The following is a 27,450-nucleotide window of genomic DNA, read 5'->3' on the forward strand; positions in this document are numbered from 1 at the left end:
TGACTGCATACCATGATTATTTCTGAGATTCTGATGTGTTCAAACCAGAATTGTGCATACGTCATGGTTAAAAACAAATCAGAATCTCAGAAATAATCACGTTATGCAGTCAGCTTAAGACGGCCGCAGGTGGCTGCATGAAGTCGAATCCCCCTGTTAACTGTCGGCTCCATAAGTTGGGAGGCAGACGCACCCCGCATGCTGCGTTGGTGACGCAATTCTCGTCACGCGCTGAACACAGACGCAGGACTATATTCGGGCCCTTGCTCTGTTCACAAATTCCAGTGGCCAGCCGTGGGGTTTTAACCAATTCACCCACCTTGCTCCGTCTACACTTACTTTGTCACTGGATCTCAGTGTTGCAAAAGCGGCATATTTCTATAGTTGTATCTCTGCACCAGATTATGTACACCAAATCTTAAACTATATTTCAGACCAAATATTCATAGCCATAGACATAAGGTCTGTCATTAGTATAACTAAAAACTAATCAATGTCAGTGGATATGGAATAATGTTATAATGTGCATTAAAGGTTAACCCTCAGGGGATTGTATATTTCTTTCTGTTCAAACTATCACTGAAAGAGAGGTAAAGTTATGTAATGACAATTCAGCAACTGAGGAGTTGTGCTAATATTTTGTCATTCAGTTGATCTGTGAGAAATATTGGGTGGGACTTTAAGATAATGACAAAAACCTTACTTTAAAATTACTTTTTTTATATGAAGTCAATATGGTTCTTGCTCAGGGAAAATGCTGCATTCGGCTGTTCATTCCAACCCTGAGTCTAAGTCATAAAGCATTGCAGGAAGTTGCAAAGGCCCTCACTATAGAGGCGAAGGATGTGAGCCACTAATTGATCCTGTCACTTTCAATGTAATGTGGATTGACACACATTAGCTCAACTCCGAAACTCCAATGGAACCATTCCAGACCACAATGAACGCGGTGAATGTGGGTTGGGCAGAGGAAGACTATCCCTGTCCCATCTCAAACTGTCAAAACATTATGAGCTGTTCTGACTGCTAGATTTATCCAGTCAGAAATGAGTAGGTAGATATCTACTGGATCATTTCAATTTCCAGAACACATTCCTTTGTCAAATGTGTGTTGATGTGGATTTGAAAAGTGAAATGAATGTGGCTAAATCTTCAACTACTTTCGCCACACCTATGGGCCTCATCTCACCCAGAGGGAGTGCTAATTTCCAACAAAACTAAAATTGTGTTAAAATACAGTTAGAAATAATAATAGACAAATCACCAAACTGTCTACATACCTGTACAAAGTATATATCAGCCTGGGGAGTTGCACATACAATTGTGATTAGATGTGACTACATTTTGCAAAGAAAAAGGCTAAAACCTAAAAACCCTTACAATTTTAAAACTTAGAATTTGGCTCCCCTCTGTGGTAGGCAGAGGTACTGCATGGTTGTGTATTATACTGTTTATTCCCATTCAATGTTGATGTGATTTTTCAAAAGATGGGGTAAAACAAACATGGTCAGTTCTCAAATTGTCAAATTTAGAATCTGTACAATTCTTTTGAGAGAACATGATCATTAAAAAAATCTAAGTCAACTACAGACCAAAACCTTCCTGTCCTAGTTACAGCATGCTGGATGCTGGCTAGTATTTCTGGTGTTCACCCTTTTCTCCCAAATGGAATTTGCATGGCACACTATGCAATACGTTAAACTGAAAATGAAATGAAACAGAAAAAAAACACAACTATATTCTAAGGATAAGAAAGCCGTTAGCAACCTTGGAGAGCAGCAGTGGGTTGGCTACAGATCATTTATCTTATATTGATAGAGGGCTACACAAAAGCGCAAACTTAGAAAACATGACTTTATTATTGCAGAACACAGAAACAGTACATTACATTTCATTCAAGTATATTCAGTTAATTCTTTCCCGTCGATCCGAATCCACCTTCACCACGCTGAGTCTCATCCAGTGTCTGAGATTAAACAAACACATTTTGATGATGCAGGATACAAAGCACGACACCGGATACTCTTTTAATGAAAGGAGAATTCAGAAGTGGAAAGATCTGTATGCTGTTTGTATCTATATCCGTTTTCAGGTGATCTGTGACAACAAATTGAAGACTAACCTCAAGTTCAAGTAGGTCTGGATAGCAGATCCTCTCGCAGATCAACTGAGCTATCCGGTCACCCTTTTTCACTTTAAAAACAAAACAAAACAAAGGCCAGCGTCATTATCGGAAGCAGACTTGTGAACATGCAAGGTCCACATAGCTTAAAGCGTAACTCTGGAGTAAAAACAACCCAGGGTCTAGTACAGTAGTTAACAAGTTATCGAGTATTTGATTGAGAGCAAAATTAGCAAAACTTGTGGAGTTGAGCAAGACCATTATTTTGCAAATAACACTAAATGGGCTTATAGTGAAAGCTAAGGGGGCCAGCTAACACGTCAAAAAACAAACATTATTTTAAACCACTGACTGATCAAAATATAATTACACTTTTGTGGTAGTGTGGTGAGGGTCCCTACAGACAAACCAAAGTATTGTAAACTTCGAAAGAGTACAGAGAGGTTATAACAAGACCTGTATCTGCAGAAAGTAAATTGCCTGGCTTCGTGTTCCAGTAGTGTCAAATCAGGACATGTTCGACTTCTTCCAGCATTGTGTAGATCTGGCTGAACGTAAGACATGTCTGTATTGTAAGATTCAGCCAGATCTGCTCAGTGCTGTAAGATCGAACACACCCGCTGATTTGACGTGCTAGCTGGCCCTCCACTATAAGCCCATTCAGTGTTAATGCTATAAACAGTCTTGCTCAAAACACCAATTAATGTAATTTTGCTCTCAATCAAATGTTTGGACTTGTTAACAACCATGAATAGACCCTTGGGGGCACACACCTTCAAACGTCTCCTTGTTGAAGTTGAAGAGCACTACTCCGACGTTTCCCCTGTAGTCTTCGTCCACAACACCAGCTATTAGGAGAAAAGACCGTCATGAAGCCTAAACAAACCTCCAAAAGGATGTTTTACATGCCAGTGACAAACCTGGACCTGTTCGCCATCATACTCCCATTTACTTATCTGCCAATCGTTGTTGGTGTCCCATCCAAGAAATTATAGCCAACTTACCTCCCACATCTATAAAATGTTTAGCTGCCAGTCCAGAACGAGGGGCTGGGGAGATAAAAGAAAAGCTAGAGTCCAAAGGTTCACAAACCACAAAATATAACATTAGTTATTATGATGCCACTATTGCTGTAAGCAGGGTGACTTGTGAAATAAAAAAATAAAAATAAAAAAACAGAAGGGGGGGGGGGGGGGGTTTAAAAAAAATAATAATAAACATGTCCGTGGTATATAGCAACCGGCCCGCACGGGAGTACGACATCGTCAAACTATAACCTCCGCAATTTCATTGTCGATGGCGAGTCTTAAGGTCTTAACCATAGACTGTAAAGGTCTTAACAGTACACATGTAATACTCTTTTTGTCCACTGGTGGTTGCTTTGGCGCTGTTTCGCGTTTGCCACGTTCAAATGTTCATACAAAGAGGTCACAAGTTCAGGTGAGTGAAAGTTAGAATGGTGGTCATTTCAGACCACTTCAGCACTTCATAAAATTCTCTTAGTTTGAGAACTTTACATTTTCAGAGTTCAGAGTTCACACATTTTTAATAAAATATACTTTTGGGACTCCCTGCTAATACTTTTGGGAATGCAAAAGTCTTTTTATTAGAATTATTTAATTTGAGTTACATTTTACACTGATATGGCATGATGGCAATATAAAACACAGCTAACAATGGTATTAAATTGCAATAGCCTATAGATTAAATGTAATGCAATATTCAACTAAGGTAGACTGCTGTTCACAGCACTAAGCTATTTATGGTTGCTGATATACTCCGAGTCTCTGGCCCTGTCTTAGAGCCAGGCATAGTAAGCTGGCCCTCGGAAGAAAACGTTTGGGGACCACTGCTGTAGAGAGTTACTGGTGGATTGGTTGTACTAGCAGTTAACTTTAGCGTGTCTTCCCACTTGTTCAAATGGCCCTTCGGTAGTGTTGTTAACATGTCCATGAGAACAGTTCCAATAGAAAAATCCAATATCAGCTGTATTCGCATTTACTCACCCACTCTCCCATAACATCCATGAGGAATTGCAATTTGAATGTCGGTCTTCACGATTGCTTTATCCATCGGTCCAACAGTGTAGTCGTAAGCACTAGTACATGGATTAACACACAATAACGTTAATAGCATTCTTGATACTGGCCCATTCATTTAAATCTAACATTATCTAACCCTCTTTAAACGTGTTGAATCCGTTAAAAAAACAACGCTACGTACCTGTACAAATCATAACCAGCTGCTTTTGCTGATCCTCGTGTTGGAACAGTGGCATTTTCTGTTAATTTCGCAAACTTCAGGACTGGTTTGTCTGTGACTAACTCAATCCTGCTCTTCTTTGAGGGAGATACAGTTGTTTCTGTAACCTCTGAACAAGGCATATTTGCAGTTTTAGCAATAAGAACAATTACGAAATTTTAAAATAATCACAAAGCAGTGACCGCCAAAATACTGCACTGCACATTAGTTTGCGACTGTCTCGCTCTGCAGCTTTCAGCCCACAATGCAGATACAAATTACCCGCCAAAAATCCCCGCCAAATCCAAACAGGAATATCCGGCTTAAACAAACTTTAAATTTAATTTAAAATGAAGATACGGTTATTTATTTTTACTAATTTTTGCCATTCCTCCTAAAAAAATAAATAATTTGTTTTATTCTTAATAAACGTATCTCTCGTATGCCACGTAACTAACATACTCTCGCGAGAGTGTGCTACAATCAAAACATTCCGTACAACTTTGTAGCACCACCAGAGAAATGCTAAATAGCCTAAGACGCTGGTAGTAGCACTGAGACAGACCACTTCTACAACATCAAAAACGTGCTTACAGAATACACAACGACCGTCTGGTTAAAGTAATATACAAATCATTTAATTAATTCTAATGCTTAACATGTTCATATGGTCTACATAATATAACAGACATAACCTTTGCAAGCAGATCCAACGTTTCTGGAAGAGTTAGCAAAGTGAAGTCTCCGTCCTTTTATAAAAGGACCAAAGTAATGACGAATAACGTTAGTGCTTTGCACTATTCGGGCCATTTCGTCTCTGATATAAAAGGTTCGTTGCTGTTAATTCCCTCGATAACGTAGTCTCGGTATTACGGCATGTATCCTAACGTTAGCCTAGACCTAATGGTAATTTAACCTAATAGAATGGATAACGTAGCCTAGCTGTTGACAACAGCAGATCATTTAGCCTACTTTTGATGTAACATAGATTTTTCGACTCGTTTACGCGTCACTGACGTCTAAAACAAATCAGCAGTTCAAAGCTTTTCTGTCGTTCAAAATACCCTAGTCCAAGCTAACATGTCCGCCCGCCTCACGTCTGACGTTGATTCCGACGTGCATTACGCCAAACTAGGCTACAGAACAATTTCAGATTGAATATTGATTTCCCTTGCATAAACAGCCACATTGCTTGATAATGCCTTTTCCCTGGTCGAGTAGGCTACTGTTGTTAATAAATGTTGGCTACCGACTGTGGAGCTGAAACCTAGCTCATATAGGCCTACATAAGTTAACACAACCCCACAAATGTAAAAAAAGATGTCTCGAATGTGCTGTGGAAACACAGACTCTTACCTTGCATGTGCTCAGTTTCTAGCTTTACTGTCTGGTTACTAGTCCATTCCCATGTAAAGATGCCAATCAAACCCCTAGCACTAGCTCGAGCTCACAGCTGCTAGGTCGGTTACACAAATGTCACTGCATGCATGGTAGGCTGTTTATGTAATCACGCTTTACTTAGATTTAGGTCTTATAGTAGAGGTCCTGGGTAAGATTTATATGCACTTCATTTAGCGGAGAATATCTCAACTGTTATAGACTAATATAATCCCATTAAACAACGTGGGATGTGTGCCAAAATCTCTACCCGGGACGAAAGTCCTGAAAATGACCACAATAGGTGACACTATTATCACACTTCAGGTGAATGGGACTCCCCCCGTTATAGATATCCATACATTTCTACCAGTTTAATCTTCATATTAAGATAAATACTTTTTGTATTACACTTTGCCTAAAAAAATAAAATAAAATATGAGACAAAAAATTAGGCAATATATTGTTAAATCTTTACACTTACCTATTGAGTTTTCTTGAAATTGCACACCGCCTACTAACAAAGGCCCTGTTTCCATACTTTGATTTATATTCAAGTGCTTGACCTCTTTTGAAAGCAGAGGCCTTGTGGATTATTTTGGTACCAATAGATTGACTGTGTGAGGAACTGAGAGTGGCAAAGGGTAGAATTATAGTTTTTTTTTAGGCGGTTTTGTACATCTCTGGAAATGACCACATTCTGCATTCTTGGTCATTTATTTTGTCTTGGAAACACAACTGAGGCCCACTACCAGGGCTTGTGAATCTGTATCTCAAAGTAAATCAATATAGAATGAATGGGGTCATATTAGTCTATAACAGTTGAGATATTCTCCGCTAAATGAAGTGCATACAAGTCTTACCCATGACCTAGACTATTAATGGCACTGGCTGCAATAGACCGATTCAGAATAGATTATTATTTCTTGTTTACTTTGAATATTTAATGACCATGTAGCCAAAGCTACTGTAGAAAAGAAAAAACAGCCACTTTATTTTATCTTTTATTTGTTTCCAGAAATTACAACGAAAGCAATACAATGTTAAATACACTAGGCCTATACAAGAAAGCATCCAAACATCACAGGCATAAAACAAAAACAAGGAAATAAACCAGTTAAGCTATATCAATTATTTTGCTAATAGAAGGATAAAGGTAGCAGATCTTTTTTCCAAAATGTACAGCTGTTTTCAATTAATTACTTTAAATATATTTCTGGAGATGCTCATCCCTGTATGAAAAATAAGAACTAGCCTTCCTTTTTACAATCTCATTATCTACATTTCATCTACCCTCACAGTAGGCTTTAACCAGACCTTTATCTTACATGGTTATTTTAAAATCCATTAATTGTATTAATGTCTTTATCATTATTTGTCACCTAACTACCATGCACACCTTTACAATGGGAGACAGGATATATACTAACAATTCCAGAAGAGGGCAGCATAGCTGCTGATTATGTAACTCCAATCCATTCCATAGCATTATGTGTGTGCACCTTTTTTGTTTTGTACAATGGAATGGCATTTTATTGTCAGTTTAAGAGTAAAAGGTTAACACACTCTTGTGGTTCCCTCTGATCATCAGAGTTGGTGGTAGGTTCTTTGACAGGGTGTCCAGCCAGGCCATGTACAGGTGGTCAGAGATAGATCCCTTACGAGCAATGGGCAAGCTCCTGCAAGAGATTGTTATCTTTAGTCAGAGGCTATCAGTGAAATCAGAATTTTTGGATGGTCTTTCTTTAAACCGCAGTTTATTAGAATATGACCTTCTGTTTTAAAAAGAAATGTCAGCACACTTACACAATGATGAGTTTGGCTGTGCTAGATTTCTCTTGAAGGAGTTCGTTCAGGCGGATTTGAAGATTTGTCTGTGAAGAAATGAAGCACAGAACACTTTGTCATTTTGTCACAAATTACACATTACTTGTTTTCCTGTTGTGTAAGAGTGACATAATCATGCGTTGACCTCATGTTTATCTACATTTGGAGCAATTCTTGAATAGGCTACTTGTTGTCTTTACCTTCTCCTCAAATGTCTCCAGTTCAGTATCTGTGATCTTCCAGGGGCTCTCCTTCTTCAGAGCTTCTGCTTGGGTAGTGTCCTTGGATCCCTCATTCAGACGGAATGGTGCAATCATGTCATCGAATGTCTTCAAACTAAAGTGGCAGTAGGAACATAAATATGCATTAATCACACATTCTGTATTCTCTATTACCTGGAAATTCTGTTTTTTCTGAACAATAACATTTAATATCTGATATGACCCAAAGATCCCCAATGAATTTACCTGGCAGAGGTTGGTCTGGCATTCATATCAGGAATGACATGGATGTCATCACATTTGATCCTGAATTTCTTGAGGAGTAACACCATCCTAGAGAACAAAAGGTGACAGATTATTTATGAATATTTTCATTTTCATGGCAATATCAAATTGTTATCTCTCATTTTTGATGCTGGAGTTACTCCTCTTCTAAGATCAATTTCCTGTCTGGTCAGATGTATCATTTCACTGGGGATGTGTCCAGATGGTCTGTGTTTGGTGACCACTTACTCGTCTTTGTCTTGCTGGATTCGGCCAGGCAGACCAGCAATGAAGATTCTCAAATTGCAGTCCTTGAATTTCTTTCGGGTAGTGAGGATGTAAGGGAGCAGCAGGGTCAGACCTGTCACAGTGAAAACATTTATTACATAGCCAACACACAAAGGACCACAACCCCCCTGCACACACGCACACACACACAAAAAGTGTCAACGCGTTGACAGTAGGTCCTGTCTGTGAGGAAAGACAGCCCATGTCTGCATCTGTCACAGATTTCATCAAGTCTTGTAAATGAAAAGGACCAGTGCTCACCGAGAGATAAGACTCAAATTTATCGAAGCTGTCAAGTTGCGACTGAAAATGTGTTATTCGAATGTTTAGTTTAGTGTCATTTGTATCAATTAAATGATCTGAGTTCTAATAATTTTTAAATAGCACAATATTTGTAGTTACCTCCATCATCAAACATCCACCACACATCAATGGTGCCTTTGCCAACTTTCTTTTTGAACTGGTTGCTTGCATGCATCAGTGCCTGGTTTGTCCTCGCCTCTTCATTAGACTGTGGAACATTCACAGACACTAGACAAATGAAGGAAGTTTTAGAGGAATATTAATACAGATAACCAACTAAAACTGAAATTTGATTGCAGGAAACCATAGAACCACACAATAATGATATGATGGAAAATATTTTGCTTGGCATGTTAATAATTGCACAAATTAAATATTCTTCTGTGTTTCATGATCTGTGGTCATGTAGGAGAGACACTGACATTTAGAACCCTGGAAAGTCTGCCAGCTTTCTATCTAAAAAAGGATACACCTAGAAAGGCTTCCTAGCCACCAGAAAATGAAAGTGACTACATTATTGGATTACATTGTTACTGACCTTTTTTTATATAAACATTTGGTTAGATTTGATTGTGACAGGAGGGATCTATTCTGATTGTGTGTGTGTGTGTGTGTGTTGAGAAATGCTGAACAAAAAAGCTTTTTCCTCTAAGGCATTTCTGAAGGGCTTTGGTAAATAAATGTGTTCTCTGTCAAATATTACCAAGTTAAGATCATTACCCCACAAATGAGATCATTTAAAGGTGATGGGTAAGGTACACAAATTAAATCTCTCATAGTACCTCGTGTTGTAAGCACTTGTTGTGATGTTCTTTTGGATTTCTTGGACATTTTGCCTTTATCTCGGAACTGCTCATTCTCAGACAGCTGTTCCTGTGCCTGTTGAATCACTTCCTCTGTGGATGCACAAACAGAGATTTGATATATTATTTCTTTCTGTGATAGGTTAACATTTAAGTGCATTTTTACATGATATAATCGTTTTACATTTCATTTTACAGTTTTTTTATCCCACTATGCAATACATCTCTTTATTTAACTGTTACATGTTCAAATCAATCTAAGGTTAAAAGGTTATTTTTGGTGATAGCCCTGTGGCAATTTTTATGATGATGACTGACCTTTTTTTTTATTGTTTAATGTGTCTCTGATACAAGTTTTTATGAGCCACATAGTTGAATATTGATGATCAAGAGTTCATTTATAATTATGGGCCAGTACATTTCCTTAAACCCTCAAATCCTTATGTGTACACAATCTTCTGTCCTATATGTAGCTTCAATTAGTGCTATGATTTCCATCCCAAAATATGAATATAACCACTACTCTGGCTTGGGCTTACCATTAGCCTTTAAGAGGATGGAAATGTCAAGTCCCTCGGTGACCCTCAACACCACAGTTCCATACTCGAAGTCAAAAGAGTCACTGAAAAAAAGTACACAATCGTCATTGACATTGACTTTCTGCAAAGTGGTCATTCAGTCATTCTCAATGCGCTTTACTAAAGGTAGGTGAATAGACTGGTAGAGGGACTCACTGGACTACGCCAACATAGTTATTCACATCCTCGTTGTTAGCCATTCTCCAGTCTTTCTTGAATCCCAGAACCACAGTGTTAGGTTTTAGACGGCCAAGCCCAGCAGCCTGAGGAGGAACACAAGGACAATATTTATGGTCAGCTTTTAGTTACTGAGGGACTAAAGACAACACTGCATCTGTTTGAAAATCCCTTATAGAGCATCCTTATCAGATCGTTGATAATAGGGCCATAAGGATGCATGATTTGGATTTGTCATTAACGTTGCAGCTTTCGTATCATGGCACTCACCTCCAGTAAAGTTTTAGCTCCCTCTCGGAAGTTGTTGCCTGCCACTGGAGCATAGAATGCCTTCCGTTTCTTAGACTTGATCCACGCAATGTTACTGTCCACACACTCAGCTATTTCCTGTTGCATCTCAGCACGTGGCCCCTGGTGATCATTGAGAAGAGCCAGTGTGAGGCCATCGCCATTAGGCAGCAGCATGTTTACCTCTCTTGTATATTTGTATTCAATCGGTAAAGGAATAAATAGTGCTGTGCAGACCCAAAATGATATCTCACCTTAAATACTTCACATGTAATGCAGAGTCCGTAGGTCTTTGTGAAGGAATGGGCTAAATCTAAGAGGGCAGGCCTGTTTTTTGGAGATCCAGTAAACACTAGGCACTGAGGCCTGAGGATGTAGAAATGGGTGGCATTAGATAAATGCATGTACTTGTGATTAGCGATCTTGGGAGGATAACACATTCTGTTAGTGCTCACCTGAAGTTCTTTACATGGTCATCCACACCAGACAATGCAAGAGTATTATTCACTGCACTGACAAAAGTAACAGCCTGAGTCGACGAGCCCCAGTTGACATCTGGGAGAGAGAAAACATGCTTTAGCTCCATTTAATCAGGAATAGATTATAATGGTGATAGTATGGTGGGTGCTTTATAGATGGTGATGCTTATATATGGTAGATAGAGAGAGAATAGAAGGTTTTTCTATTACCTGGCTTCTTGACAGTCACATAGATATAGAGGACGATTTCTATGAAATATGTCAGCAGCGCTGCCCACCAGTTAATGACAAACATCACAACACAGCACAGCAGAGCTCCGAACAGGGACAACCACATATTGTAATATTTATAGGCAGGCCTCCATCCTGTCAGAAAGAGTTGTGTTTTTGAAGCAGAGACATTATGTTGAGAATAGAACAGACTGACAGTCAGATACACCACCCATTTAAATTTGATTTGTATTTAATTTTTTAGTCTGAGGATGAAGACAGAACATACCTGGTGACTTGGCATAGGAGGCATGGAAGCAGGAGAAATTAATGAGGGCGTAGGAGGCCAGGAAGAAGTTGGATATAATGGGAGCAATTACGTTAAGATCAGCTGAAAAATATAAACACTGTTAGTCTCATGTCAACATCAGATCACATCAATTATTTTCATCAGTGTTGCATTGCAATGAAAAATGTCAAAGATATCACAGATACAAAAATCAGTCAGAGTGCTGGTGGCCATGATAATATTGTGATAAAATATTAGCACCTATTAAAATGAACGCCACAGCAATGATGAAGGTGAGTACGTAGCCTCGAAGAGGTTCATTGTTTTTGCCATGTCCTTTGGCAAAGAATTCCAGGCCTCTGTAGATCTTGTCTTTGCACAATGCCTGCAAAAGATACAGTGCAAGTTAGAATTCAGGGAATGCTTCAGAGCCAAACCAAAGAATGTTATATTGCAGAATCTACTTATTGATTAAATGTGGTTAGTTGTCTTGCATATTAAGAGATATCCGACATTGACGCACCTGAAAGACTTTGGGTGCACTGACAAGAGAGGCCAGAGCTGAGGAGAGAGTGGCTGAGAAAGTCCCGGCAATGATAAGGGGTCCAAATCCTGACACCATGGTCATGACCTGTGTGGAAGAGTAAGGGTTTGTTAAAGTTTTGTAGCTTGTGAGTGGCAAATAAAAGCATTACAAATGCATTACATCCGCTGATTGTCACCCAGCCATACCTGGAAGTTGTTCATCAACCCAAAAGGACACGATTCTGTTTCACAAATTGAAAAGTCATATCCAAAATCACATGCCACGGAATAGTTGCAGGGTGTTCCTTCAGCAATGGTACTATTAAGGCCAGTTGCTTCACGAACAGTAGTTGCCGCTGAATAAATGAGATAAGGAAATTGAATTAATTGAGGATTCTACAATGTCTGTTTAATTGCAGGTTAAATGGTAAAGGGAATTTAAATGGTAAAGAACATAATATCACTATGAATAAGATTATAGCAACTTGGGTGTATGGATGAAACAATTTGGTCAGCTTCTGGATAAAAACAAAATGGTCTCCTATGATATCCTATTTTACAATCCCCTAATGATTTGTATGCCTTCATACAACATCCTGGTTGGTACTTGGCACTGTACTTGATTTTTTGAAGTTGTGTATACCAATAATGACTGGCCCAAAGATGGCATGAGGCCAGGTTTCTGATTGGGGTTTTATGGGCCCCAGTGTTTATTGATTATTATGAGAGGGACAGTGAGGCTACAGAGAAATTCTGAGGTGAAGTAAAGTTGTGTGTAAAATAGTAATCCATTAAAAAGATGTCAATTTTAATAGAGTTGCCTCACTCTCCCTGACTAAAGAAAGTTGCTGTGAGTAATTTGTCTTCAGGTAGCTCTTGAAATGCTGCATTGCATATTTTATGAGGAAGACAATTATGGATGCTGTACCATTTTATTTTATATATTGATGAGAAACACTTACCCACACAAAGGGCCACGAGCAGGTATGTTATACCTGTGATAAAAATGGCCAGCAGTGTTCCTTTGGGAAGAGCAGAATTAGGATTCTGGAAAAATAAGAGAGGATTATAAGCATTATTTGGAGGGCTCTATAAACGGACTACATATATTTGTATGTTTAAACAACTCAGTTGTACATCACAAAATAATGGAAAACCTAATGTTATTTATGGTCTTTTAAACAACTCAGTTGTACATCACAAAATAATGGAAAACCTAATGTTATTTATGGTCTTTTAAACAACTAGAATAAATCTGTCAAACTAGCTGACGGTAAACTGAGCCTAATTGTGTTTTCAGTTTCAAACTCATTAAGCTTGTTCAGTCAACAGGTATTCTGAATAGTTTTCCATACCTTTAAATCCCCAGAAATGTTTGCTCCTGCCAAGATACCTGTGGCTGCTGGGAAAAAGATGGCAAAGACAGAAAAGAAGGACTCTCCATCTTGAAAATTAGGCATGAAGTTTTCTGAGAGAATAGGCACTGTGGGCAAGAGAAGTAAGAGTCCCAATTAGCAGCAGAATAACAGCCTTCTTCTGTGACATCTGTTGCACACTGTATGGTATGGTATCGAAAAATTATTTGGATTTAAAACATTTTATTTCATCACAATATCGGTGTGTTAGTATGTCACCCTTACAATGGTAATTGAAAAACCCTTGTCTTTTTTTGCTCTCAGTGGCAGGAATGAATGTTCCCACAAAAACATTGACAATGGCCACGAGCAAGATGATCAGAAGAACAATCTGAGCCTAAACAAGAAGAAAGCAAAAACATTTAAACCAAGTTTTAATATTGGAAACCATATTGGAAACTGTAAAACATCACCTGTCTATTTGGTCAAGTTTTGGTCTTCACTTACCTTGGCCTCCCACTCCATCCCTATGAGACAAATCCCCAAAAGCAAAACTACAGTGATGCAGCCAACAATCCTGATGTCATTCAGTTCATCCGTCATAAGAGCATTGTTGTCCTGTGGACAACCCATGTAGGTAGCCGTTAGTACAGACAGAGTAGGTGATGGTCATGCTATGGGATCTGTGCACTAGCTTACTATGTAGCTTAAGTCTGCAAATATTCCTGTCAACAAACACCTGACGATGAGTGCTTTAGCGATGTCAACGAACAGGAAACTGGTTTGCCAACTTCAAGTAAGCTAGTGCACATGGGCCATTATTCCTTACAATATCACCCACCTTGAGAAGGTCCACAAGAGTCTCTGCAAATCCCACCACATACATAGCAACAGCCACAGCATTGGCAAAGGCAAAGATAAGACCTATGGAACCTCCGAACTCTGGTCCTAAACTGCGAGAGATCAGGTAGTATGCTCCTCCTGGAAAATTTGTTCATTGTAGAATTGATTAAAATACCTCCAGAAGGGCAGGAAAACATATTATGTTGTCTGTTGACCATCTTGCACATCAGACTATTTTTTTTAAATGTCTACATTTCTAACCTAACCAGAAATCCCAATAGGACAATATTCATGTTAAGATTCTTATGTAAGCTGTGATATGTGCTTAAATCCATTTACCTCCTCTGACCACTCCATTGGTGCAGATGGCAGACATGGACAGACAAGTGACAATGGTCACCACCATACTCAAGAGGATGATCACCACACCCAAACCTAAAACAGAACCAAAGCAAGAATGAACAACCATGAATGAATGAACAGCGCCGTGTTAACCAACCCTGCTGTTTCAAATGTGTTTAGAGTGAGTGCCAGCAGCAAATCACAATGGATTCATAATGAAATCATTTCACCACCATCTAAACTCACCCCTAACACCTTAAAAAGTAAAGTAACGCTACGGTGACTCTCAAGTACCCAATTTCAAGCACTAACTGTGCTCTGGGGCTTGGATTCTAACTCAGTTCAAAGTAACTTGCAAGTTTTCTATGTAGAGCCTTCAGGCCATGACTATCATTAGTCATGCTCCATAAAGAACATTTGAACCAGTCTGTCCACCAGGAATGTAGTCTGCATCGGACAGTGTGCATAAGTATAGTGCAGAAAGACTTTGGTGCCCAGAAGACCAGCTTGTGTCAGGGACTAATGAGCATCCTAATGGTCCGTCGGACACTCGCCCTCACCAAGTGGCCCCCTGCCATTTAAATTGGAATTACAAGAGCAGCACACACCTCCTGTTATTTGACCTCGAGCTGAAGGACGACTGGGAAAGCAAACAATCAGCTGAGATGTGGCCCCCGCTGTTCGTCCAGTCGCATATCCCCACTCTGATCCCCTGTTCCTCTGGTAACTCATCTCGCTCTGTACACACCCCCTCTCCCCAGAATCAGACGTGCCTCTCTGTCTCCCACACCCCCCCCCCCAACCCCAACCCCTGGCCCTGACTGGGACTCTCCCTATTAGCTACGCTCTCACTCCCCTCAAACCAATCAGGAGAGATCCAGACTGTGCTTTCAGATGTAATTAAGTCACTATTGTCACCGCATGGGGTACCAGAAAAAAAAAAATCTGATCCCTTACTTATACACTTGGATGTGTCTTTCAGCTGAGAGGGCAAGCTCACCAGGAATTGATGAGTATTATGGGGTGGGTAGGTTGAAGTGATGTTGTGAAGGGTCATTTAAGACGGGAGAGAAGAAATATGAACAGCACAGACGGAAGGGACTCACCAGCACCAGCTTGTCCAAACACCCACGACAGGCGGATGAACAGCATGACTCCCCAGATGTTTAACATGCATCTCACCTGGAGAAATAACAGCACAGAAGTATTTTTGAATCTCGTTTACTTCTTACAGTATATCCAACTTGTGCAACTGATGAGCATTTTGTAAACACATCTTGCATTTTCCACAACTGAACAGTGGACATTGTCGGAAAGCAGTAAATTGACCAACAGATGTGACAGAGCAACAAAGCCAGAAGAGTGTGATGTCGACAGTGTGCTAATCAATGTAACTTGACAATGTAATTAGTTTCAAATTGAGAGAATAAAAAAATCAAAGGGTCAAGTAGGTCTTGTTTTTAATAGACTTCTCCACAATGGTTACCCTGACCATCAAAGTTCACTATAAATAACTATGTCTAATTGTCAGTGCAGTACATTTCTCAGAAAGACTAACACTGTAAACAATTGAGTTATGTTAACTTATATCTTTTAATTAGGTTAAATAATTAAGATAGTCTTAATCATTATTTTGAGTTTGACTGTTCGGGCTTACATGAAATTTAGCTTTCAAGCTATGTTACTCAGAAACAAATTGTTCCATCTCAATTCACTCCATTCAACTCACCAAGACCCCTTTTATCCAGCCAAATTTCACAGTGCCATCTTTCCCTGGGGGTGTAGCCATCTCAAAATCATCAGTAAGTGTACCGATACTCCCTTCAGTATCATCCACTGTGTCAGGGATCGCAAGCCCTCCATTCTTAACAGATAGGAATAAAATAATTTCACACTGTTAATGTACAATACAGTTTCAATGCATTGCAATAATGTGCAATTATAGTTGTTGAACTGTTAAATATAATCGTGGAACAGAATAGAGGAACAGTAAGAAGTGTAATATAAAACATTGTGTGTAGCAGTTGCAGCCTATTTGAAGCTGTTTTGAGCTATTGGCATCAGATGTCAATGTGTTTTAGTAAGACAAACTAGTGTACAAAAATATATTGTTTTCTGCCCGAGAGAATGAATTTAGAAGTTATTGGATGTTGTGCAGTCCAGCTCTAATGAAGAGTAATATTTTGTCTGCATAGTGTCATTTTGTCCTTCACAGTTATATATCTGCAGTGGGGACCACAGGGAGTTAGGGAAAACACAACAAGTTTTTTTAAGAGACTATATCCAAGTTAATGCAAAAAATCACAAGCACCTCCAGTGAACATTGTGCGTAGTGATTTAGAACACATCATTGGCCCTTGTTTTATCTTGAGTTAATGAATGAGTGGTTATCCTTGGGGGAATGATTGTTCATGAATGATTATAAATTCCCTTACACCTTTCACATAACAATTGGCCATATATCATCTTATATATCATATTTAGCTTTTGTCACTGCTACCCTCACACAGACACACAGCTCAAACAACTGAGAACTATTTGCCATCGATCTCTATAACTGCCTTTTGTGATGGTGCATCCGAGTGGGAGTTGATGGTAATTTTGATACCATAGATTTAATAGACCAATAGTATGAAAAAAAATCGGGAACAGAGTTTATTTACAATGACGCACATCAAGGGAGAGACAGCATGACTTCACCTAAAGATCCATCAGCTGCTCTAACTAGACAAGGAAATAGTTAGGGTTTAAGTATCCTTCCAGGCTGATGGGAGATGCCGTTGGTCATCCCATCTCACGTGGACTACACTGAATCAGACCCTGATTAGTGGCAGCCTGGCAATCCGGAGCAGATAGCTACTGACGCAGCCATGCAGAACAGTGAAACACTGCGAAGTCATAATATTCCTGCTTATCTCTAAATACAGTCACACCGAGATATACACAGGGACAGTACAGATATCATACAGTCATTACATAGAATCATACTTTCAGTATCAAAGTGACCCACTAATGAGAAATGCAGAACATTAAGCCACATATTGAAATATTGGACATAATGCAGAACATTAAACCATATATTGGAATATTGGACATAATGTTCTATTCCACTTTCTCTCAGAGGCAAGGGAAGCCTACCTTCTGGAAGATGTCATGGAGCTCCTGCAGAGAGGGCCGAACCGCTCGGTGGCCACTGACACTGCCAGCGTTGCGATAGAAGTCAATGTTGGGCACGCGGTCTAGTGTGTCATGGCCAAAGGCACTGATCACTGATGGCCTGACATCTCTGTGCTCAGTTTCTTCATATTGTGGAGGATCGAAAGCCGGATTCTCCATTTGGAATGTTCAAGTGGTCACCCTTGTTTCGTGTTAATTGAGTCAGTCAGTCAGTGTACAAAAATACACCAAAAAAGGTAATAGAAGCCTCAAACAGGTATTGTTCTGAAATGTCCAGATTCAAGGTAACAAGGTAAAAAAAAAATCTGCAGTATGTTGTTTAGTTCATCAACAACATGGTGCAGGTGCAATCAGGTCGAGCTTTATTCCTCATGCAAAGTCTTCAAACAGGTAGCAGTGACCCTTGGGCATCTCTTTATATACCCTCTCTATCTCACATTCCCCCAGTGAGCCAAAGCCATTGGCTAAACCATAGGATCTAAGACTTGTGCAAAGGGTGTCAAAAATGTCCTTGCTCCATCAAAGAGGGCACATGGCAGTAGATTAAAAATTAACTGGGCCAATAAGGCCAAAAAAAGATAAGGACACTTACAGCCGCACTTGGATGTATCGATTATTAATACTATTGTCTGAAGTGCAAGTGGGAAGGCACATGTTGTCCTGCTGTTTTAGATTTTATTACCTGTATTTTACATGGTTTTGAACAAGGTGCCAGGTCTAATGACTCACCAAATGACTGATTAACAGTCACATGTAAGTATGTTTGAAGGAAACACTTTTATTGATCAATTGCAACACCAGTCAGAACTGGTATTTTCCATGGAGTTAACATTAAGGATAGATGTGATTATTCAGATTTTGAATCTATTCATTTATTTTTTTCATATTCTGACAAGTAGGACCCATACATGAAGCTAAATGGAGTATCATTATCTCATTGATTTCATTTGGAAATTGTGTTCCATTCTCTTCAATGATCAGCAAAATAATATTTATTCACAGTCACACTCTGTTATTTGCCCTTTATGGAAGCATCATCTGACAACAACCACGGTAATGCATCTTTTACATTATAAATGACTTCTCTATCAGTGGCTGCTTTATGCCTGACAATATCCAGATGGCTTAAAAACAAAAACTTCAGTTGAATTTAGATCAGACACCTTTCCCAGAGTAACATTAATCTAATTCAAATATCAAGAGTTGTAATGGTACGTAATTGAAACATCTGATTCCTGAAGCATCTTGAAATCTTGTCAAGCAAGTTAAATGACAAACGTCAAATTAAATGTCAAAACAAACAAAAGTCAGAAAATAGGTGAAAAAAAATTCCTTTTTTAACGAAATGAAGATTGTATTTTATTACATGAATGAAATATCATATCTTGTCTATGCATCAATCTTGACTGTACTCCTAAAGCAAATGTGTAAAAAACAACACAACTTGCATTGTTTTTAACACATATGTGTTCAGATAGGGACAGCAGTTTGTGTTGTTTCCAACACATTTGTTTTAAGAGTGCATGGTGTCAATCAGGCTATACCTATTGCCTACAACTGTAAACCCTGTAGAAAGTTTAGACACAATCGACTATTAGCAGATATGACCAGACCAATGTAAATTGATTGTGGCAACTGCACCTGGACGAATAGCCACAGTCATATTTTTCAACTATTACATCTTCAATTTCTGATTTGTGGTTATGTATTGATGTTTGGCTTTTCTTAATAAATGATTAATGCTTTCTGAATAAATTAAGAAATTACACTTTTTTGAAATACTTGTTTTAAATAATTCATGAGAAAACAATTGAACAGAAATTAAATAACTGGTAAGTCGCATGGATTATTAGCTGTTGACAAAAGTTAATGTGAAGCCACATACACTGAGAACATGCTTAAGGCATTTTCTCTTCAATCATGACCTTTCTGCTTCATTGCAAGAATGCTTCCTTATTACCAAATTGACCCCAACTTTCCCACTCCATAATGTCCTAATGAATACAGTAAACATTTCCAATGTCCTCCAACTGACCTCCTTGTTTCATGTGACTGTCACATAAGTTATGATCACTATTGATCGTACAGTAATACACTGTGGAAACACATAAATAACTCCTTAGTGATTTATTTTAGATCAATTGCATAGATTTAAACAGATATTTAAACAGGTATTTATGCTTTGGTGCAGACCAAGCATTGTTTGAATCAAATACAAAACAAGACAAAATGTTATGAGAGGAAAGCAGGTTACAAAATGTTTTTTTAATAGGAACAGAGGGCAAGGTCACAATGACTCCAGTGGAGAGGATCCAGTTATGATATTACAACGAAGGTGAGGCGCACAGAAGTCCACAGTTCAACTCCTAATCATTGAGCAATACCTCTTCCTTTCTGCACAAACACATCTCCCCATGTGATTCGCCTGTCACATCGACCCCTTAATTTGCACTCGGGATGGTGATATTGTTCTGCATGTGGGGGGGTCGTTGGTTGTGGGACACGTTCACGTTCTGATGGGTGCTGCAGGAAGCCAAGACGGTGGGCGGTGGCTGTGGGTGTGCCCCCTGTGACTGACAAGCCCCAGCTGAAGGCACTCGGAGGCACTTTGTTATCAGCCAGTCTGGCGGCATGCTGCTGTCTGAGTCTACCCTGTGGCTTTGGCAATGGATGGGAGTACCATACAGAGAGAGAGAGTTTTGTTTTGTTTGTTTTTCTACAGTATAGCACTATTGCTGAAACTATTATTGTCCTTTTAATACCATTTGCCATTTATCCTTTTATTATTATTATTATTATTATTATTATTATTATATATTTTTTTCCTTTCATTATTTCATTTGATCTCTATACTAATACTAAAGCCACATAATTTTCAGTGTCCCGCCGGCAGGACGGTTACCCCCCTCCCCCACCTCCCCCCAACATTCTAAATCAATTGTATGCACCATATTGATATGTAGCATAGGAATGTTATACACCATTTCAAAGCTTTGACTCTTGGGAATCCAAAAATGACAACTTTTTCATATACAATCTGTATAGTGCTTTACATTCTCAGATTAATCTTATTATGTCTCAATTAAATTTGATCCAAAATGCCCCCCTCCCCCCCTCTGCTTTTGGTGCTACCCTGACTTCTGGCTGCAGTGTAGCTGCAGCACAATAAGTAAATGCAACATATTGGGTACTGAAATATTCACAAGAATCCATAGAAATTGAATCTTCATGTTGTGCTATCCAATATTAGTTGTACAGATGTATGCTCTATCTTATACACACTCATTGAACCAACAAAGTAAATGCAAAAATAGAGACTTTTTTGTAATCATTCCATATTTAGTGTAGTCATTCCATATCAGAACCCCTGAAGTATAATCCAAATACAAGCATAAAACTTCAATGTGTTACCTTTCATTTGAGACCAGGATTAAGCTTCTACACAAAGGGGTTCATGTGCAGTAAGCATTTGATTGTCAGTATGCATTTTGGATAACAAAAAGTCCTATGGGGAGCATTTTACGGGGAGCATTTTACAAAACGCATGAGCATACCTTGGCAAATAATAGTCTAAAGCACTCATATTTTCATTCTATATTGATCTACTTTTGCACACAACTTCACAAGACCTGGTGCTAGGGCTCAGTTGTGTTTCTAAGTCATATCACACTTAACACATAAAATGTGGTCAGTTCAGAGATGCTTGTAATCCGGCAGAAAGAAAAAAATATATTCTAGCCTCTGTAACTCTTTGTGAGTACATCACACATTTATTTTGACTGTTTCCTACGACAGCTAGAGGTTCTCAGCTTTCTATAGAGGTCCAACATTTGATGGTAGGCCCCAGAAGAGGTGGGAACAATGCCCTTGTAAATAGGCACAGTGCAATTTCAGGCAAAAGCTTGAAATCATTTTTGAGATTTAAAGAGCTAATGTAAAGTTGATTATTAACATGTTATACTTGTAGCTTTGGCAACAATAACTTAACTCATTCATGCCATTAAAGCACCATTTGACTTGATTTGGTTTGATTTGAGAGAGAGAGAGAGAGAGAGAGAGAGAGAGCATGGAGGATTTATTTGTGTTCCAACTACATGGTGCGCTAAATTACTCGTTTATGACACATCTTATCACATGCTACTTCCACAAGTGTTGCATTGGCTCCTTGATCTTGTGAATTGGATTTTTCCACTCTGTTTTACTTGCTTGTAACTCAGGCAGACATCGTCATTGTCATATTGTCATATTGTCTCAACTGAGGGAGACACTGTCATTGAAAAAATAAGGGCCAGCAATGTTGAAATCAAGAAGTTGCTTTATTTCACAATATGTCCACAAATCAGCTGAGTACTGAAAACCACAGATGTGGACAGCAAGGGGCAGCACTTCATTATGTGTTACATATACACATATGATACACAACACTTCATAGCAGTTAGCCATCTCTACTAATCTAACGGTCATTTAAGTCATGAAGGCACATAACCCCATACAAGGTCACAGTAAGGCAAACGCACAGCACAAGAAACATCAGAGAGTTTCACTGTACACTTTGGACCACAGTAGAGTAAAGGGCCGGGCGTCAAGTGTCAACACAAGCAATTGGTAGAGTGGTGTAATACAAGTGTATTAGAGTGGTGTAATACAAATATTTTTCAATTGGTGGGTAATAGAGAGTGTAGTGCATTTACTTGAGAATATTTATTCTGAATTTGCGAGTTTAATATCTCTTTAATTCAGAAAAACACAGCTATTTGTTTCTGAATTAATAATAATAAAAAACAATCATTTAGAAATATCAGCCCCGTCTGAAATAACAACAGACATTAAAGTAATTCAGAAAAAACAGCTAATACACAAGTAACTTGGACACCATTTTTTTTGCTTAAATTTCACATAGACAGAGTGTTCAAGAGCGCTACATATATATTCACTATCACTATCTGTCAGGCTGTAACATACAAAACAATGAGACACCACAAATGCTTTCATGTTTCAGTTCTTCACTAAATACAGCAGCTACCTGGATCAAAGGTGTGTAACGTCATAAGATAAGATTGCACTTGGAATGCTTACAAAACATATAGACATAAACCCTTATCTGCCACTGTGTGCAAAACAGTACAACCACATGTGCAAATCTCTGAAGTCCATGTCCAAAATCTTCAACTCATCTTCAAACAGCCATTCTTTAATTCCCTGAGACTTTCTTTTCTGTTTTCCATCATTGTATTCTGTGGCACCTCTTGCAACAACAGCTGTCAGGTTCCAAAAGGACAGTTAGGTGACAAGATGCTTGTGCCAAACCATAACAAAAGTGCCTGATGAAGACTCAGTACATATCCAGGAGTCACACTTTTACACCCCAGCATATTTGGTGGCACAGCTGCTTGGCAAGGCTTTTCTGGAGGAGAGAGAGGCTTCGGAGTGGTATTGGTAAGAATCGATGGGGAGGGGCGTTGGCTCATGTCAGGGCATATTCAAAGGTCCCTTTTTCCAAGCCCTCCAATCCGTCTCCCCAGTTAGAGGATGGCATGCTGCTGTAAGGGTCCAGTAAAATCCTGAAGCATCTCACTATGAGAAGACCCAGAAATACCAGCAGCATGCCCACAAATGCAAAAGCTGTCTTTTGCTCCAGTGTCAGAGCATGAGCAATACTGTCATTCCCACTGATAGCCGCCAGAGAATGATTGTAGTGGCTGCTCATCTTCTTATGGTTGAGATCAGGCTAGACAGGATAGCCTGCATATTACCCTGAGAGAGAAATACAGAGAGGGATTTAACTGTTGTAGTCATGCTGATGTTGTAATGCCACTATATGTATTTTTAGAAAACTGGTTTTGCAATCTGAGATTTAAAAGCAGGGAGATAGCAATGTGATCATTATTAGTCCATTATAAAATCATGGGCATGAACCTTGAAATGTTATCAGCAAGGGACAGTTGAGTAAGGATAATGTACTTGGCACGAAAAATATCACACAATGATTTGTGAATATCTAATCAAACATCGTCAACCTTGCACCTTTACCCATATTGCGGCAAAGCTTTACTGTACTATATAATCTTCAAACACTCAAGAAAATGGGTTGCACATTTGTCAAAAATAGAGACCACACTCGAGCTCAACAGGAAAGACAGAGAGCCGCAACAACACAGAAGTCTGCAATGTGTGTATTCCATTCAATATCCTCAAATGTCAAATCCAATCCAAATGGAATATCTCTCGGATCCGTATTACGCTCGTTGCCCAATACAGATAGCTTTTGGTAATTCATCAGGAGAAAGGGGGAAAGCTCTTTGTACCTGTTGCTTGCGAGCGGCACTCAGACGGATTGTGGCGGTTTCATTACGCCAGAATGGGAGGAATGTGGATGAGAGGATGGATGATGACTGAAAATGATATGAAGAGACATAACGAATGGATCCCAACTCCCTCAGAGGCAGAGAGGAAGTGGAGAGAGCCGCGCTGAGGATGCCACAGGCTGCGTGGAGCAGCAGGTGGTGGTGGCAGGGGAGACAGAGAGACAGATGCTATGTTTACAGATGAGAAATGTGTTTTTAAAAAAAAGAAGCCAGAACAAGAAAAGCAGAGAGGGGAATTGAATGCCACTCACCTTCATTTCGACTTAATCTTCACAAACCTGTTGCTTGCGATTCTGCTGATATGTGCCAATATTTTGTTAGGAGAAGATACTGGAGGCTGTATTGATTTCTCCATAAGCCCTCTCAGTTAATTGCAGGAGACTAGCCCTCCCCTCCACTTAAATTGTGCGGTCAGTCTTCAGATTCTTGAAAAGGCTAGTCGGGGGAATGAAAGACAATGTTTTTATGGCATGCTGCACCGCCCGGCTCACCAGTCACAGATGTCTTAAGGTCAGAAATCCCAGCCTCTGCCTCTTTACGGAGAGTCCCGGCGCTTTTCACTGGCTGCCTCATCTTCATTATCATTCCGTCTCTCTATCTCTGTCGGCAGAAGCACACACACACACACACACACACAGACTCTCTCTCTCACTCACTCACACACACACACACACACACACACACACACACACACACACACACACACACACACGTACACCCCCCCCCCCCCAGAACAATACAACCCCCCCCCTCAACAATACTCTCTCCCTTTCTCTCTACATAATGACCAGTTGTTAGACAATCTATCTATGCTATGTTTCAGTCATTCATAGAAACACACACTGTCGTAATATTCCTTTCACGCACAGTCACTGCATCCATTAACAGTAGCTTACAGGAAATGTTTTCTCCACTCAATGTTTATTTGCCCATTTTCAAAATGACTCTTCCCGTGACAATGTTTTCCAGCAGACAGAGAGCTGTGTTCATCTGTCAGGAAAGACTCTCTGTCAGGAAAGACTTTTTATAATATATGTCTTCAATTGTCTTCAATTTGACAGGATCTAAAAGGGGCATGTGTTGCAATAGCTGCTTAGACTTTGAAACAAATTATCAGGTGAGATGACCTGATTGTATTCACAATGAGGATGAATTAGGTTGTGTTTTTGAACATGCCGCTCCAAAAACTGATGTTCATTGCAAAACACTACACTAGTGTGGTATTATAGGATGCTGAAGCTTCAACTTGTTTGTGGTTGAAAACCTGGATTGGTTATTCTTGAGACTTCACAACACATTTACGAAAATTCCTGACCACAGCATGCACACTTACAGTGTTCTTTGGAGCAGAATGAAATGACTTTCTGACATCAGCTAAGTCTTTTTTTAAATTTTTCTAGGCTTAGCCTAATCTCTGCAGGACAAGCCTAGAACACCATTAAGACAGAAATGCAGTGCTCATCAGAAATGCAGTGCTCATCAGAAATGCATATCATCAGTACATATCAATGAAACAGTGAATAAGTGACATGCAGAGACGTGGCATTTTTTCTATACATTTTATTTTTTGCATAAATATGTCCACAAATAATATAGGGTGAATTGCGGTACAAATCTTACAAATCTTACAAATATGTATTTATGTAAATACTGCATTATGTAAAACCATGGTGTGAAAATCTGGTCAAAGGGCAGACTGTCTTCTTGACATAGTTGGAAGAATAGATGAAGCAACAGCACAGTTGGAAGAATAGATAGCGGAATAGATAAGATAGCATTTAAATATAGTAACAACATAGCATCATAGATTGATAATATCTCAAAAGTGATTCGCAAATCATTGCAACAGAGTGACTTTATAATCAAGCAGTGTGTGAATAACACAACAGTTCAAAAAGAGCGGAAAAATGTTATTGAGTATAAGTTATTTCTGAAATATTTAGTCATAATAACTGATAAATTACAGTTGTCCTTGATTGCTTTGATGCCACAGTTAACTCAAACTCCACATTTTCAAAACAGTTAACACACAGGCTGAAACAGTACTCATGGTCAAAATGACGCATTTTGCCTGCAAAAGACTCTAACACTCTCAAATTCAAAACATTTACGTAAAACACACAAGCAGATTTTGCCATCAAACAACACAACTTGTAGTCAAATCACTGTTCACTTTCAAACATTACACACTGCCCAACAAAATGCAAAACACCGTTCTCAAAATGAGGAGTTTCAGCCTTCATTTTTGCTATGTCTGTGCCATTTCTTCTAATTTTTCTGGTATCAGAAAAACTATGGAAAGACAAAATGTATTGAATAAAAATGAATTGTATTCATTCCTCCCAAGATTCATACTTGTAAATAGCAACACAGAACAGGCATGGTATTTCTTATGGATAAAGAATGATTGCTGATTGAAGAATTGTGCAAAGGAGATTCACACATTGACATTACAAGTCCATAAGTTTGCAAGCAATATCTATTAGCTGTGGATAAATGTTTCCTTTTGTTACACACAGTTACAGTTTTTTTTTTCAATTGCTAACAAACTAAAATGACATGCATAGCACACTTATTTAAACTGACACAGTGAGCAAAACCTCTTCTCAAGTCTCCAAAAGTCTAAACACATTTCTGCTTTACACACATTTTGCAATTCAAAATGTCACTTTCTAAATGCACTGAACATGGTTCTCTGCAGACACAACAATCTGACACAACAATCTAACATAAAGTCACATGTTTGCTATTGCAAAACCCTCATTCAAAATGATACTATACATGAGCTAATTGGCCTATATATGCATGTTGCACTGACTTGTTTGGTGATTTTTTTTTTTTTTAAATCATGTGTGTGTATCTGCAAATGTTTCTGTATATGTGAACAATCTGAAGGATTTTCTACAATTTGAACTATTTTAGTATTATGGCAAAGCATACTAAAAATGAGAGTGCTTTTCATTATGCCCAACAGTGTGTAGTTGGTTAGACAAACATCTGATAACATAATATGAATGAAGTGTGTGCCATTTGGTGCAAAAGTTTGATTTTGATAATACTATAGTTTTGGTTGCATTGCTTCATTTTGCAGGATATATGAGGTATTTTGCAGTTTGGGTGTGTGGTTTTGTGAATTGTGTTAAGTATTTTGATAAAACCAGATTTGTTTGCAAACTTGTGTTTTAGCAATTGGAAAAAACTGTAGGCCTAATCCAATGGAGTTTGGAGTGTTTGTATGAGAACTGTGTTACATGTTTTGAAAAAGGATGTGAAACATGAGTTAAACCAATGAAATTGTGTTAAATCATTTGAAGACATGACTTCTGCTGTGCTAAGGTGAAGCTCAAGTTGGAAACAAATGGTCTAAATGTCAATC

General features: G+C 38.9%; 3 protein-coding genes and 1 long non-coding RNA gene across 7 annotated transcripts; 1 reads left to right on the forward strand and 3 right to left on the reverse strand.

Moving 5' to 3' along the window:
* Positions 1–1,835: 1,835 nt before the first annotated feature.
* Positions 1,836–5,813, reverse strand: dut (deoxyuridine triphosphatase). Of its 3 annotated transcripts, none has more exons than XM_076287803.1 (7): positions 5,720–5,813; positions 4,346–4,493; positions 4,129–4,220; positions 3,127–3,171; positions 2,896–2,970; positions 2,123–2,193; positions 1,836–1,966 (listed from the first exon to the last, which is right to left on the reverse strand). In XM_076287803.1, exons 1-7 carry the CDS (start codon positions 5,724–5,726, stop codon positions 1,910–1,912), a joined length of 495 nt encoding a protein of 164 aa, XP_076143918.1. In that variant the 5' UTR covers positions 5,727–5,813; the 3' UTR covers positions 1,836–1,909. The 3 variants fall into 3 exon arrangements, with proteins under 3 accessions (XP_076143918.1, XP_076143916.1, XP_076143917.1); XM_076287801.1 differs by lacking the exon at positions 5,720–5,813 and adding an exon at positions 5,059–5,374; XM_076287802.1 differs by lacking the exon at positions 5,720–5,813 and having other exon boundaries at positions 4,346–4,704.
* Positions 4,898–9,387, forward strand: LOC143125945 (uncharacterized). 2 transcript variants are annotated; one of them, XR_012987337.1, is made up of 4 exons: positions 4,898–4,984; positions 7,811–7,914; positions 8,018–8,135; positions 8,247–9,387. It is a non-coding gene; the product is annotated as an uncharacterized LOC143125945 (long non-coding RNA). The 2 variants fall into 2 exon arrangements; XR_012987338.1 differs by having other exon boundaries at positions 4,901–4,984; positions 7,789–7,914.
* On the reverse strand, positions 6,725–17,868 carry slc12a1 (solute carrier family 12 member 1). The gene is made up of 26 exons (XM_076287800.1): positions 17,671–17,868; positions 16,262–16,396; positions 15,639–15,714; positions 14,530–14,625; positions 14,189–14,328; positions 13,855–13,965; positions 13,633–13,744; positions 13,348–13,475; positions 12,955–13,039; positions 12,200–12,348; positions 11,991–12,098; positions 11,729–11,852; positions 11,468–11,569; positions 11,179–11,334; positions 10,945–11,044; positions 10,744–10,855; positions 10,472–10,612; positions 10,181–10,287; positions 9,986–10,068; positions 9,426–9,539; positions 8,743–8,871; positions 8,302–8,413; positions 8,035–8,121; positions 7,768–7,903; positions 7,547–7,614; positions 6,725–7,419 (listed from the first exon to the last, which is right to left on the reverse strand). Exons 1-26 carry the CDS (start codon positions 17,866–17,868, stop codon positions 7,284–7,286), a joined length of 3,045 nt encoding a protein of 1,014 aa, XP_076143915.1. The 3' UTR covers positions 6,725–7,283.
* A 5,305-nt stretch (positions 17,869–23,173) lies between these two features.
* ctxn2 (cortexin 2) lies at positions 23,174–23,416 on the reverse strand. Its single transcript, XM_076288228.1, has one exon. The coding sequence runs from the start codon at positions 23,414–23,416 to the stop codon at positions 23,174–23,176; it is 243 nt and encodes an 80-aa protein (XP_076144343.1).
* Between the last annotated feature and the right edge of the window lie 4,034 nt (positions 23,417–27,450).

Source organism: Alosa pseudoharengus, unplaced genomic scaffold (genome assembly GCF_046254945.1).
Source record: "Alosa pseudoharengus isolate Yale_2024_CS ecotype anadromous, Long Island Sound unplaced genomic scaffold, YU_APseudo_1.1 YU_APseudo_1.1_scf_16, whole genome shotgun sequence".
NCBI classification, from domain to species: Eukaryota; Metazoa; Chordata; class Actinopteri; order Clupeiformes; family Clupeidae; genus Alosa; species Alosa pseudoharengus.

What these genes read in the sequence shown, in the direction of transcription:
- ctxn2 (XM_076288228.1), bottom strand. Translation starts at nt 23,416, where the DNA reads ATGAGCAGCCACTACAATCATTCTCTGGCGGCTATCAGTGGGAATGAC.
- slc12a1 (XM_076287800.1), bottom strand. Translation starts at nt 17,868, where the DNA reads ATGGAGAATCCGGCTTTCGATCCTCCACAATATGAAGAAACTGAGCAC. An exon ending in GTGCACCCAAAGTCTTTCAG is followed by an intron (nt 11,853 to 11,990) that starts GTGCGTCAATGT and finishes TATCTTTTGCAG; the next exon opens with GCATTGTGCAAAGACAAGAT. An exon ending in CATCCTCTTAAAGGCTAATG is followed by an intron (nt 9,540 to 9,985) that starts GTAAGCCCAAGC and finishes GTGCATCCACAG; the next exon opens with AGGAAGTGATTCAACAGGCA.
- dut (XM_076287801.1), bottom strand. Translation starts at nt 5,173, where the DNA reads ATGGCCCGAATAGTGCAAAGCACTAACGTTATTCGTCATTACTTTGGT. An exon ending in ACATTTTATAGATGTGGGAG is followed by an intron (nt 2,971 to 3,126) that starts GTAAGTTGGCTA and finishes TTCTCCTAATAG; the next exon opens with CTGGTGTTGTGGACGAAGAC. An exon ending in CAACAAGGAGACGTTTGAAG is followed by an intron (nt 2,194 to 2,895) that starts GTGTGTGCCCCC and finishes TTGTTTTTAAAG; the next exon opens with TGAAAAAGGGTGACCGGATA.